Below are 14,897 nucleotides of genomic sequence, written 5' to 3'. Positions count from 1 at the left end.
GTACCTGAAATATAACTACATATACTCATTGATATAAGTGATAATTATTGGAAATTGTTACATACAATAAATATATATAGTTAAAGTTTTGTTTATATATTCATACATATGCTAATCTTTATGCATGTTGTATTAATAAGTGGCTCCATTACTATCATTATTGCATTGCTTTTGGCTTGTATTTATTTATTTATATGCCATTGTAATATGTACACAAAATGTGTCTTATATGTTAGACATGAGATCTATACAGAATTTGGGACTAATGAACTAATATGTTCAATCATATTTTTCATGGATATCAAATTGTGTGTGTGCTTACACACATAATCATATATTTATTTTCTTAAAAGTCAGCTAAAATTTTACTTTTGTCTCATGAGTAGTATCCAAAAGATAATAATAATAATAATAATAATAACCCTAAAACTCTTAATTGAATGCTAAAATTCTGAACTTTTGAATCTCTAGATCTTTTAAATAATATTTCTTAATTATTTAGGACCATCATGTAGAAAGAAAAATCAGGTAAGGAGATTAATAGGTGCTGTAACTTTGGTCTCTAAGGTTTCTTGAAACAAATTACCTATGGAATTCTGTGATAATGGCTCAGAGTTGAAACCATTGTTAGTATGGGTGGGAGGAAGAGTAGAGATGGGTATCAGGGATGAGAAAGGGCCAGGGAATTTCATTTGCCTGTTATATTTGATAACGTAGATTCTAGAAATTAGAAAAATACTGAAGTTTTTCCTCTTGTTTCAAGAGGCCTTCAGAGGCCTGTGATCACATTTCTGGTGTTTTGGTTGAATTCTTGGATTTTTTTTTTGATTTATCATAGTCTCCACAATCCTTTCTGAATTCCTTTTTCTTTTGAGACCTCTTATTATTTACTGTTAGGAAAACTTATGGTACACTCAAATGAAGAACTGACAGGATTTTCTACTCTACCTTAAATTCCTTTTGTATCAATGTACTGATAAAAGATCTCAAATGAACTACTCTTTTTTCATTTGTTTGCCAAGAGATATTTCTTTAATATCTCTCTAGATGCTTCTCTTTTGGCATAGTTTTGTGAACAATAGCTTTCAGTAGATAACAAGTCCTAATCACAAAGGGCTGGAAAATGGGACTAAGCTTAAGTAAACCTTACAGTTTCCGCCAGCTGGCCAGTAACTGAACAGTGCTTTCAGATGCCATTCAAAGGAAGGGAGAAGATAAGTAATATGTTGCTTTGCCTAAAAGATTTTTGTCTCTATGGACATTACCCATTCTGTGGACTTGCATTAAATTACTGATCCTGTCTTAGCTTCTGGCTGTATGCTTTGGATGCCATGGTCCAATTAGTTGGGATTTTGAGGTCAAATAATTTGTTTTGTGCTGATTGTTAGCTCTTCTGAAGCCTGTGATCACATTTCTGGTGTCTTGGTTGAATTCTTGGATTTTTTGGACTTATCATAGGCCCCACATCCTTTCTGAATTCCTTTTTCTTTTGAGACCTCTTATTATTTACTGTTAGGAAAACTTATGGTAACTTAAATGAAGAACTGACAGGATTTTCTACTCTACCTTACATTCTCTCAAAATAACATATTGTTTTAGCAAGAAATCAGTATTATAATAACCATTCAAATTCAGTTATTCTGCACTAACTGGGTGTATTTAAGACCTGAATATTTGATGGGTATGTGCTCATTTGAGATCTTCACATTTCATAAAGGAAATGAAAATGATTTTAGAAGAAAAGAATAAAAATTTCCAGTGGAAGATATAATAAAATCTATAAGCGGAAGTGTAAAGGCCATGTAATCTCTCAACCTGGGAGACAGTCTAACAAATTCTGAAGATTTCTAAAGGATGATTAAAAACAACAGTGTAGGTACAGCAGTATTCCAACCAAAAGAGAAAGAGTAACACTCTAGCTAAAAAGATCCCAATGCCAACCAGCTAAGACAAAGTGGTAAAATATTGCAGCTGCCCACAAAAGACCGAGTAATGGATCAATATATCTAGCTGAGACTGTAGCTGAGATGAACTAGCCAATCTTCATTCATCATTAACAGTAGGCCCCACTTCAACAGGACACTCAAGAGAAGGAATACTCAGGCCCTACAATTCCTGAGTAGTGAGTTTCCTTGCTTAAGATTATTCCCCACCTCATTACCATTGTATTTTATGTTTGGTCCAAGTCTTCCTCCTGCAGACTCTATGTGTGGTTGTGGAAGAGGATACTACAGTTGGAGGGAGGTGGGGGATGTTTCCTAAGTACTATTCTTGGTATACAATTTAAGTAAATAAATACCTTTGCAAAGAATTAACTGTTAAGGGAAAACACATCAATTGGGAATTCATTAGCTACAATTTTAGGTGCATAGTTATCCTTAGGTTTATCTCTAGATCCTCAAGAGAAATAACAGTTGCCTCTCTGGGATACCCAATCTGTCAATGGGAACATTTGAGTAATGAGCAAAGAAAGGGTATTAGAGATTATTTCATCTGACTTTTGCAACAACATTGAGAAATATGGGATTGTTCATAATCAGTTATCAAAGTAGGTGTGAAAAGCAAAATTTGGACACAAGTTCCTGCTTTCTCTCAGTTCATCATTCTTTATACCAAATCATATGCTTCATGTAGAACTTCAATATATTTCACATTTTTAAACTATAATTACCACCATTTTAGATAAATCACTGACAAAGATATGTGAAAGCAATATCTTAATGTGTTCTTCCTTGAATGAAGCATTAATTTTTTTCCTTATATAGTATTGAAACCATCCTTTAATCTTGATTGTATCAAAAAACTTAAGGTTGGGGTTACCGATATCACCTCCTAGTCACTGGTACAAAAGAGTGACAAGAGGTTCAAGGTTTTCTTTGATTTTTGGTTGTTGGACAAACTAAAGGGAACTTAGGAAATGAGGGAGCTTCACTTGGCTAATTCATTGAGGTATCCTTGGTGCCTACCCTCTTTGAATAGCTTTCTGTTCTGTTCAAGTTAATCTTTTGTTAATATTTCAATGAATCTTTGAGTTATTCATTTTGTTGCAAAGGAAAACATAAACTACCAGGGAACTGCTTTAAGTTAAACCCAACCTAGAACAATCAGTGGTCTTTTATAATCAGAACAGTATGATCCTATTGAAGTAGAGAATGAGCAGTGCAGAAGAGTTGATGAACCTAGATTGACCTTCATGCTTCTTGTGGTGCTTTTGGTAATGCCTCTAATGATGGCAATTTCTTACTGGGAGGTATATCTACCTCACTCTACTCCAGAAAATTAAAGAATAAACTATTTCTGATCATTAAGCAGGTGTATTGGAGAGGCCTGTTCTTTAGAACTTGTTTGTCTTCAAGTTAATCAGGAATGATTGAATTTGGGGGACCTTAAAGTGATTTTTCTTTCATTAAAAAAGGAAAATACAGAAGAATTCCCTTGTTGATATTTTCTTTGTATAATAGTCACCATTATCTAATTGCCTTAGTAGAGGTACAGGTCCCCTCTATCATATTTGCATGTGATTGGAGATATAGCTTTTTGTTTTGGGAATTTTTCTTAAATTACTAAATAAGATAAATAAGAAGTCCTCCTCCCCATAACTTGATATAAACATATCCAACTAGCTAAGAGGTAGCATGAAGCACCACGACAGGGACAAATGCAAACCAAGAAATGCCCCTAGAATTTTAAGATTATCTGAAAGAACTGTTCAATGTGTGAAGTGTATGTGTGTATGTGTATGTAATTTATATAACATACTTATGAAATATATATAAATACATATTCATATGTGTATATGCACATGTTGTACATATTTAAGGGTATATGGTTAGGTCAAGAACATCTCAAGTGTTTCCTCCAAAGGAGACTTTCATTCTTATCATAAGGGGAAACAAGTAGTTAGAGCTAGAGGCTATTTCTCTGCTCTCCTCAAAGAAAGGGATTCCTGAACTGAAATTTTATCTGTCTTCTCCCTTAAATTTAATTTCTCCCTAATGAATTTAAGTTCAAGTTAAACCCTTATTTATTACTGGAAAAAAGGGAGTTCCAAGATGTATATTCTAAGATTGACTCCTTTCTCAACAAAAATCAGTTCCACAGTAAACACACATAGCAAATAGCAAAGAGAAGTCAAATGAAAACATAAATCAGAGCAAATATATGAATAAGAATGTATCCCAAAAAATGTAGATTAAAGAAGCTCTTCTAATGAAAGTGAGGTAACTTCTCAGAGAGTCCTATATCTCACCAAAGGGAAGTTCCACAAATTCTCTCATGGAACTCATGGTAGATAGGGACATGGAGACTGTGAGTTCCTCTTATGTAAGCTTCTTCTCAGTCTTTTTTCACTCTGGGCATAGGATACAGGATTGTGAATTGGCATTATACTTCTCTCTGAAAGCTAGGAACGAGAAGAGACTGAAAAGATTAGCACTTTTTCTCTCCCATTCTTGACAAATCCAATCCACCCCTTATGCAGGCCCAAGGCACTGATCTCTACCAGTAAAGATAGAGTCTCAAATCCATAGTCTTTGGGGTTCAGCTTGCATATGCGCATGTGTGAATAAATGTATGCACCTTTGGACATATACTCATACATATGTATGTATAATATTGTGACAATTCTTTGGTATGAAGGAGTCTCTAGTGGGAGGATGTAGGTTTCATATATTGATCCTTGATTTATTCAACTGGGTACCTCAGTGCCACTCTCCTTCAGCATAGTTAAGATTATCAATAGGTTGTCTTTGATGGGGTACACAATTTATGTCTAAGAGAGGCCCATGGATCAGAGATGTTAGAGAAAACAATGAGTTTAGATGCTAAAGGCAATTGCATGGTCCCAGTGCCTCAGGCATGCAGCCACATTTTGTCTCTCTATGCCTGTTTCCTTATATTTAAAATGAGGGATTTTGAATAGATGATTTCTAGGTCTTTTTCCAGTTTTGATTCTTTTACCCTTCCAATCTTCATTACAGGAAAGACTTTTCTTGTCTCAAACAGTCAGCATGGCATAAAGGAAAGAATACTTCAAAAAAGTATTTTAGAGTCATAGAACTTGATTTCAGTGAATATGCTCCATGGTATTTTTGTGAAAATCAAAAGGGAAAACATATAAATCAGTCTGTCAACCATAAGGTACTACAAGGTTGTTCTTATTATTATTGTTTAAAGAGCTTGCAAAATTTCTTAAGAGAAATGAGTCAGTATAAGGACCCAAGAGCCATGAATAAAAGAAATACTTATCACTAAGATTACCTTATTTTTAGAAAAAAAAATGTATTTCCTCCTTTTTGACTTCATAATGATGATCCCTGAATTTTCTTTCCCTTCTTATATATTTTTAGTCACAGGTGAAATGATAAAGAGAAATTCTCTCAGGCTATTTTCTTATTCCTACTTGTTTTCTCTGTGATGAAATTAGGTCCCTGAAACTCACCATATAGTTTTTTTTTGTTTGTTTTGTTTTGAAATTCAATACTATGAAATGGTAACTGTGACATGAAGAACCTTTTGAAAACTTTGAAGGAAACCTTTTCAAACCAAAGGACATGATCCACTGGACTGTTATTTATTTACTGAATGTTTGGAATCCAGGGGCCCTATGCTAAGATTCAAAGAAAGAATCAGTAATAGAGTTTCATTTGTCTATTAAGTCATTCCTAAGAGTCACAACACCTTTTTTAGAATATTCTATATTCCAGAGCAGAAGAATTTGAGACTTCTAGTTGCAAAATACCAATTCAGTTCATAATGTATCTATCTTTACAGGCCACAGTGCCAATAAGGATTCATCAAGGATGATAGCATTAGTAGCAACTTAAACGTATATCTACTCTGACAAATGGTCACCTAGTCTTTATTTTAATATCACTAATAAAGTGGAACTCAGTACCTCCCAAGATTCCCATTCTAATTTTGACTAGCTGTGATTGTTAGAAATTTTTTTCTCCTTAAAATGAGCTTAAATATGCCTCCCTATATAATCTACTCTCTTATCCTTGTTCTTCTCTCTGGGGCTAAGCAGCATAAGTCTAGTGCCTCTTCTACATGTCAACCCTTCAAATACATGAAAGTAGCTATCATGTCTACTAAAAATAATTTATCTCTTCACCAGGCTTATCTATATTTAATTCGATTTATCCTTACATGACATGGTCTTCAATTATTTTTAAATTGTTTCACAATCCTCGGTACCCATTCCATTTTGTCTTTCTTCTTAGAGTAGCATACTGAACACAGTAACCATAACAATTCCCATAATAGAATACAGTTCTAATCAACACAAGATGTAAAAATATAATAACCTACTTTTGTAACTCTATTAATTTAGTTTCAGAGCACATAAGTCATACATTTGACTAATATTATATTTAAATTTATATTAAATTATATTTATATTTAAAATCCCTATATTTTTAATTTCAGTTGTTGATCTGGCTAATACTGTGTACTTGAGACAGTTGATATTTATTTTTGTATCCTGACTTTATCATTTATTGTGATATCTCTCAATTTTGTATCATCTATAAATTTGACAAGTACACATTCTATGTCTTTATTAAAGTTATTGATAAAAATGTTAAAGTCAAAAGCACCTGAAATCTAAGAGCATTTCACTAGATATTCCTTCTAATTAGGTGTGGACATGTTCATTTCCAGAATGATTATTACTTTTGAGAGGAAAAGTGATAAGAAATAAAATTGTATCCTCATTTCTCTTGACATATGCCCAATTTGAGGTGGAAGATATTTGGCAAGTATAAAAAAAGGTTTGAGTAACAAAGTGGGTCTGGAGAGTCAGTAAGACTCATCTTCTTGAGTCAAAACTTGGCCTCAGAATCTGTGTGACATTGGATATGTCACTTAATACTGTTTGCCTCAGTTTCCTCATCTGTAAAATGAGCTAGAGAAGGAAATGGAAAACCACTCCAGTATTTTTGCAAATAAAACCCCTAATGGAATCACATAGTATTGGATACTACTGATACAACTCAACAACAATAAAGTTTACAAGACTCTCATCATTCAGGGTCATCGACCTAAATATGTCAAATTACAAATTAAGTCATAAGTCACAAGTGAAAAAAAACAAAACCACAATGTAAATTTTGAAATGATTATTGTTGACCAAGAGAATGAAGTCCTTTTTTAGGTTTTCTAAAAATAATTTCCTACTTCAAATTTCAACCATCACCATAGAAATAACTCTGATAATTTGCTTTCATTTCTGGCACATAGTAGACATTTAACAAATGTTTATTGATTGATCTACCTAATCTTACTAAAGCAAATGGCAAACATGGCAAATTTTCATAGACTGATCATTATGTACATTTGATTTTATTTGACTTTTTTTCTTTTTAATTCAGGACTGTCCTTTGAGAGTAGAAGTTGGGATGAGAATGGTACATAACAGAAAATAATTGTGGTATTTAAAACAAAAGGTACTAAAAATTGGAAAAAACTATTCATTATGAGGGGTCAGGGAAGATGGAAGCAAGATGGCAGAGTGGTGGTAAGCAATGTGGTGAGCTCCATGCCACAAATTTCTCCAAACAGATTTAGAAAATACATTAGGCCCAATCCTGATGAGCAAGTCCATAAAAAGTTCAAGTGAGTCTTTTGTCCAGCCCCCATTCAGCATAAGGAGACAGATAGGGAAGTCAATCCACAATAGGGATGGTGACATCCTAGTACTTTGGGAGAGACTTCACACAGGGTAAGAGGAGGTTCCAGAGAGGTGCCAAATGTCAGCTTTGTCTTCCACTCCCTAGTAGCCACTTCCTAGGAGTAGGTCACAGATTCAGAACAGACTGAAAAGAGGATTTTCATAAAGGGTTAAAGCCCCCTGGTGGTGGTAGAGGAGCCTAAGTGGGAAACTGAAAATGGAAGACGTCTAGAAGCTATAGCAGTATGGTTAAGATTTGAGGTACAGATCAAGGTCTAAGGTAAATAGGTAGCCCAGACTACAAAGAAATAGCCAAGATATGAATCCCAGAAAAGGGGAGCCTGCAATTGTGTGCTCTGGATCCATGGAGCTTTCCAAATGGTTGACAAGGGATAAATCAAGTCAAGGAATTTGGAGACCTCAAAACAAGGGAGCAGTGATCAGACTTTTGCCCTGGATCAGATCATTCTGAGAACACAACACTCAAGATCCTAAGAAAACAGCAACAAAACCAGCTCAATCTTCACAAGTGTGACAAGAACTGATCTAAAAGAAAAAAATAATTGAATTATCTTAATGCTATGACCAAAAGTATCATATTTCAAGAAATTTTAAAAGAATATTGACCATATCACTTAGAACCGGAGGGTAAAGCAGACAGAATCCAGTGGTCACCTCATGAAGGAAACCTTAAAATGAAAACTCCCAGAAACATCATAGCCAAAATCCAGATCTTTCAGGTCAAAAAAAAAATAGACACATACTTTAGCAGCCCCACTATTAAAAAACTGTTATAGGTGCTCTAACCCCAGATCCCAATATTACAGAAAATACAAGGCAATTGTGAGTCATTGACAAAAGACTTTACTTTTATTTTGTCCAAATATAGCAAGCATACAATAAGGATACAGTAATCCTTAGTTTCTCTGGCCTTGGCATCCCTCATCTCCTTCCCTACCCTTACTCTAAATTCTCCTACACGTTCCTTCTCCCCTTCCCCTCCTGTTTCCTTATTTAGATCTAAGCAAAACAAACTCAAGATATACAAAAATATTTATAGCATTTTTGAGATGTCAGAAAATAATAAACTAGAAAGTTCCCATAAATTGGAAAATTAATGTATATTTTTTGGACATATCCAATGTGGGAATCTTTTCCCTTGTGTTTTTAAGTAGGGGGAAATATTTGGAGAAGGAAGATTAGAAGATTGACTTAAACAAATAAAATATTTTTAATTAAAAAATATCATGAGCAAAATGGGGATAGTTATTTTAGCTATGTTCGTTCCTCAAAGGTGATTCAAATTACAAGGGCTCTGTAACTATAAAGTAATTGTAAGTGTAAGTATTCATAGCTTTTTATTTTAAGATAATGAGCATTTTGATGGTTTGATTGTTAATGACTTAATCACCCATGATCGAATAAACTTTAATTATCAGAGATAAAATTGAAACCAAGACTTTCTGCTTCCAGAGCTAATGTTCTTTTGATTGTCTCACTCTGCTACAATTCCAAAACTCCATTCATCCCACTCTACTGCCTCTCCTAGCATCATATAAATGTTAGCTATTATAATGTCATACCAATGCTATGAGATTATTTGAATAATACCTTGGGATTCTTGCAACATCAATGCTAATGTTACAAAATTCATATTATTACAAAATAATATTGTAAAAAGATAACTATATAAAATATTTAAAAAAAACTCTTTTGAAAGAATTTTCAAATCTGTTATCTTATTTAGTCTCCACAATATCCCTAGAAAGAAGGAAGAATAGGTATTTAGGTATTTTAAAGAGGAGCAAACTGAGCATCAGAGATCTTGTGCTCTTGCTCAAGTAAGTAAGTAAGTAAGTAAGTAAGTAAGTAAGTAAGTAAGTAAGTAAGTAAGCCACAGAACTGGAACTCAAACACAGAACTTCTGACCCGAAGTCTAATACTTTTTTTGACTACAACATACTACTAAAAACAATAAAGTGGTAGTAGGAAGGCGTTTTTCTCTTTTAAAAAGCATTTAAGGGGCAGCTAAGTGGATAGAGCACTGACCCTGGAATCAGGAGGACTTGAGTTCAACTCTGGCCTCAGACACTCAGACTCACACAGCTGTGTGACCTTGGGCAAGTCACTTAACCCATTGTCTTGCAAAAACAAAACCAAAAAAAATTATTTAAATACATTTCACTTATGCTGCAGTCAAAGCATTGCTTTTGCTGTTGGAACACCTTTAAACCTATAAAGCATATAGATATGGCCCAGGCTCAAGAAGTCTTACAGAACCTTTTACGTGTTACATTCCTAGGCACTTAGGGATTTCCAAAGGGTAGGAATATAGGTTGAAATGAAATTTGGGGGAACATAGATGTTGTCTTCTCTTATAGATTCAAGAAATATATGATGTTTAAACTTTTTTGTTTACTTTTGTTTTTAAAGTAGAAATCAGGTGTACTTTACCTCTCTAGGGCATTCTGTTGAACTGAGTGATCTCATGGCATAAACTCTATTTGTTTCTCTGTTTACTGATGAAATGTAAAGAATCTTCTGAACTATTGCCTTAGAACAGACGTAAGACAAGGGACATGGAATATTTTGTGAAAAAAATTGTTACCCAACCTACAATGCAAAAATGAGGGCTTAAAAACTTCTTAGATCTTCTCAACAAATTCATTATAAAGGAACTTAATGTGATCTCTGCTGGGCATAAAAATAGGCTAAGAATTTGTCTGACTGAAAGTGACTCCCACATAAGCCCTAATTAAGTACTTTGATGTCAGAAAGCATACTAGGGGAGGGAAGCAAGTTAAATGAAATCAAATCAAACCAATTTGAAGGACCAAAATTCAAGTGGAGGAAAAAAAATTTAAATATTTGTTTTCTCTCTTTTTAAAATTTCTTTCTCTATTCTATTTTTTGCTTTTTTCCTCTTCTTTTTCCTCCCCACCAAAGTAGAGTATATTCAGAAACAATATGTTGTAAATTCTTCAGCCAATTACCTCAGTGACTTACTACTACTGTTTATAATGCACAGAATGTCACAGGCTGTTTTGCAGCCGTCCCATGTTGGTTTGTTAATAACAGGAAGCTAGTACTTCCTAGTACAGTGGATCAGCTACACGTGAAAATAAATGCAAAAAACCTGGAGGGGAATAACAGCAGACTGAGATTAGCCTTTATTTAATTTAACATTTGGGGGTCCAACACACAAATGAGCATTTTAGTAGGCTTCATGGTGGAAGTTGCTGTCATTTGTAAAATATTCTGGCCAATTAGCTAATAGTGTGCTTGGATTTCTCCTGTTTTGATACAGTAATACTAAGTACATTGTGAAGCCCAATTATACAAATCATCCCCATATGCCATGCCAGTCTTTCTTTATGAACTGTGTTTATAAATCCTGTGTGAGGAAATGTGTACTTCAGCAATTTAGACCATGTGTAAAAACATAGCCAATGGGATTGTCAAGAAAACAAGTTCCAGCCGAGAATTTCTAACGGGTTCCTCTGGGCTAGCATGTATGCACTCAAGTTGGGTAGTGTGAGTTTTTTATTTAGTACATATTCCTTTATGGTGTTAAACATATTTAGGGGCTTTTGTTTCCTTTTTATGTTAGTTAATTCTTCTTTTCTTTTAGGACCCAACCTTGGAGTTTGGGAGAAAATTTGGGATTGGTCTTCTCTCTGGTATAATGGCCTCAATCATTAATGTTCCTTTTGATGTTGCCAAAAGTAGGATTCAAGGGCCACAACCAGTTCCTGGGGAGATCAAATATATAACCTGTTTTAAAACAATCACAACGATCTATCAGGAAGAAGGGTAACATTCTTATTTTAATAATAGCAAAAGTCTATGGTTTTGTTCAACTATTGTAAAAACTGTATTTTATTTCCATTTTTATTAGGCTATAAAACCCTTTGCTTTGTATATGCATCTGTGGAGCTCTATCTGAGAAACTGACTCTAAAGTGAGAGAGAATCCTCTGATGTTTGTAAAGGGTTCTGACACCATCAAAGTTTATGTTCTGCCACAGTACAGATGAGCATTTTACTTGTATATTCATATCATGTTGGTAGTGCTTTTTTTTTTAGTTAAGGCCAGAAAATTTAAATTTTTGACTGATATCTAAATTAAAATATAACCTTTACCATTACTTCTATGAGGGTGAATATGAGATGTATGAGACCATATGTCTTAGAACTGTAATTTCTATGTCTCTTTTAAGCTAAAAAGTAATGTTTTTGTTTTGACCTATATGTATTTTGGTCATAAGCAAGGATTGATTTGGAGATTTTAAAAATCAATTATAGAAGTCATTTTTGCCCATGTAAGAGCTGTCTTGAAAATAAGACTTTTCTTGAAAGGAAAAACCATCTTGCTGATTAAAGGCATGTTTCTGATTGGACAGGATAAGGAAAGATTTGGAAATGGAGCATTGATTAACTCTTTCTCCTTATCCAATTGACTGCATAGGCCATTTAAACAGGTACTGTCTGGCTTTGGGTATGTGTAATTTCAAATGATTACTTTTAAGTGCAGGGCTAGCTTCTAGACACAATCCCATTTTGTTTTCAGAATAAAAAGGTTTCTCAATTCTTCTGATTATAGGTATTTTGCTTTGTACAAAGGCTTGCTTCCCAAGATAATGAGACTTGGACCAGGTAATGATGAATCCCTTATTTCTATCCTTCCTTCTTTGTTTTTCTAATATCTTTTCTTGAAAAAATATATCTTTCATCTCTATCATCAACACAATAAAAATTCCCCAAATAGCAAACACAGTGTAAACAAAAAGGAAACCCTTGAGGGTTTAAAATTGTGAGTCTTTAAGATACTTGTCTATAACTTTTTAAAAGAAATATTTATAACCTTGCTGAAGTCCTGATTGAAGCCAAACACCAGGTTAAATAAATACAAAAACCCCACAAAATGTTAAGAGCTTGGGCTGCCTTAAAGTATATAGTTACTTCTTACTGAAGAAAAGATCTTCAGCACAAATACAAGTATCCCATCAAGAAAATATTTCTGCTCCCAGTTTATTCTTGGGTCCTGTGTTTCCTCCATTGCCATAGAATAACCATTAAAAGTGTTGGAGTAAAGAGGGGGAATAAAGGAATAAAGGAAAAGATATCAAGTTGCCTTAGAACAGTATTACTTCCCTTTGCAGGAAGGCTTTATAAGTCAGATCATAGTTCATCATCATAACTTCAGAAAAAGGACAGACTGAAGAAAGATGACAATTATTTCCTATAATTTGCCTAAATAATAATAATTCACCTTATTATAATAATGTAACACTCTAAGTTAAGTACTTTACCTATATTTTTTCAGTTTAAACAAGACATAAAGGTATATGACCTTTCCTTGTCTCAGTCTTTAGACCAGGAACACCTGTGTGAAAATTCTTGATTTTCTTTACCTAAGGAGTGAAATCTACACATACAACACAAACAGGAATTATATCTAACAAGGAAAGTCAGCTCTCCCTATGTAAACAGACAATAATATCATCCCTCTGGATTCAACCCTGGACAAGTAGTTCTGGATTATATACATCTTTATGAAAAAGTGCAAAAGTATACACTAGACCACACATATCAATTACTAACCCACCCTGGTAATAAAATTAATTACTCCAATACCTTCTTCTATTCTTAATTTGTCGCCTTCCTATATCAGTCATCCCTATTAAAAGACTTTGAGACTCCACTTATGAATCTGTTTTTTTCCACATCCAATCCTGGTTAGAATAATCATGATACATTTTCATCTATTCAGGAAGCTCTTCCTCTGCTGTTTCCCCTAACCTACCTCAAATCTCTCCTTAAATCTCTTCTTCAGACAAGCTTTTGAACATGGATTTTTGCCACATGCCTTATTTTCACTACTCCAAACACTAACACAGTAGTAAAGAATGCTGATGTTTTTAGAAATTACTTTGCATGTACATTACATTTTCCTTCACCACACAGTTGTTACTTTAGACTTTGGGCCTAAAAGGAATGGTGACCAGGGAGAGTTTAGCTAAAGTGGTAATTGAGTGGAAACTTAATCTAAAACTCTTAAATAATCTTAACCCAAGTTTATTTCCAAATGTGTAGTTGGCTTTTGATTTTTTTTTCCCATGAGGTATTCTCAATTGCTATGGTGTTAAAATCAATCAGGGAGATTGTTTTTAACTTACTATTCAGCCTAAGCAAAGTTTTAAATGACTGGATACCTATTGAAAGAATCTACCCTCTTTTGTTCCCATAGTAAAAGCTTCATTTCAAAGAAAATTAAAATGAAACTTCCTTGGGGTGTATATGATATTGATTCTATTCTAGGAAGAGAAAAGGGCATATGACTTACATGATTATTCCTAGGCTAAAAAATCACCAGGTTGTCCCTAGAGATTACCTAGATAAGAAACATTTTATAGATAAGAACAATTAGGCCCAGAACAGTTAAAAGATTTGTTCCACCCAGGTCAAGCAACTAGTAACTGAAAAAAAACAGGACTCAGATTAGGGCTAGAATTCTATCTAACTTCTTATCTGTTTCTTCTACTAGTCTGCTTAAGCATTCCCAATCTAACTCCTGCCCAATTTAACATTATTAGGATCTCATTAATCTCTTAACATTGTCTGGGTCATCTAATTCTAGATGTTCTTGGCTTCCTTTGTGAATATATAATTATAATAGAAGAAAAAGAGATTTTTCTTTTGCTACCCTTCTGAAATATGAATTTACTGATGATAAATTAGGAGTGCTGCCCTTGAGTGAAATCTAGAAGAAAAAGATTATTCATAAATAAAAATTATTTTATGTATATGGATACAGAAGTATATGGAGCCACAAGTTTGATAAAAAAAAAAACGCATGGCAGTACATATAAATGAACTCAGATCAGACTGTAGTTCTATTCTGCCCTGAAAAGTAAAGGATTAAAGTCTACAACCTCCCCCCCCCCACCCAGTGTTATATAGATTCTGTACAAAATATATGTAATGTAAACTTCTGGTAGTTTACTACATGAGTGTGAGTAAAGGCAACATTGAGCACCTCAGATTTACTATAGTAAGAATGTCTACCCTTCAAATCCCTCATACAACTATCATGTCTATAAATTTTTCTATTCAGGATAAATAAAATAAAGCCTTAAATTCCTAGCCTTATAGTTTCACTTCCATTCTGTCTAAATATATGTCAGTCATTTTGGTATTATAGTTTTAAGTAATATGCTTGGCAT

The 14,897-nt window shown here is 33.8% G+C and overlaps 1 protein-coding gene across 7 annotated transcripts in view; it reads left to right on the top strand.

Moving 5' to 3' along the window:
- SLC25A21 (solute carrier family 25 member 21) overlaps positions 1-14,897 on the top strand; it is a 918,698-nt gene that overhangs the window by 897,878 nt on the left and 5,923 nt on the right. For all 7 annotated transcript variants that reach the window (XM_074213397.1, XM_074213400.1, XM_074213398.1 and 4 more), the window contains 2 exons: positions 11,304-11,485; positions 12,275-12,327. In XM_074213397.1, coding sequence (XP_074069498.1) covers positions 11,304-11,485; positions 12,275-12,327 — 235 coding nt within the window. The remainder of the gene's footprint in view (positions 1-11,303; positions 11,486-12,274; positions 12,328-14,897) is intronic.

Source organism: Macrotis lagotis, chromosome 1 (genome assembly GCF_037893015.1).
Source record: "Macrotis lagotis isolate mMagLag1 chromosome 1, bilby.v1.9.chrom.fasta, whole genome shotgun sequence".
NCBI classification, from domain to species: Eukaryota; Metazoa; Chordata; class Mammalia; order Peramelemorphia; family Peramelidae; genus Macrotis; species Macrotis lagotis.
This window is presented reverse-complemented; position numbering and strand designations above follow the sequence as displayed.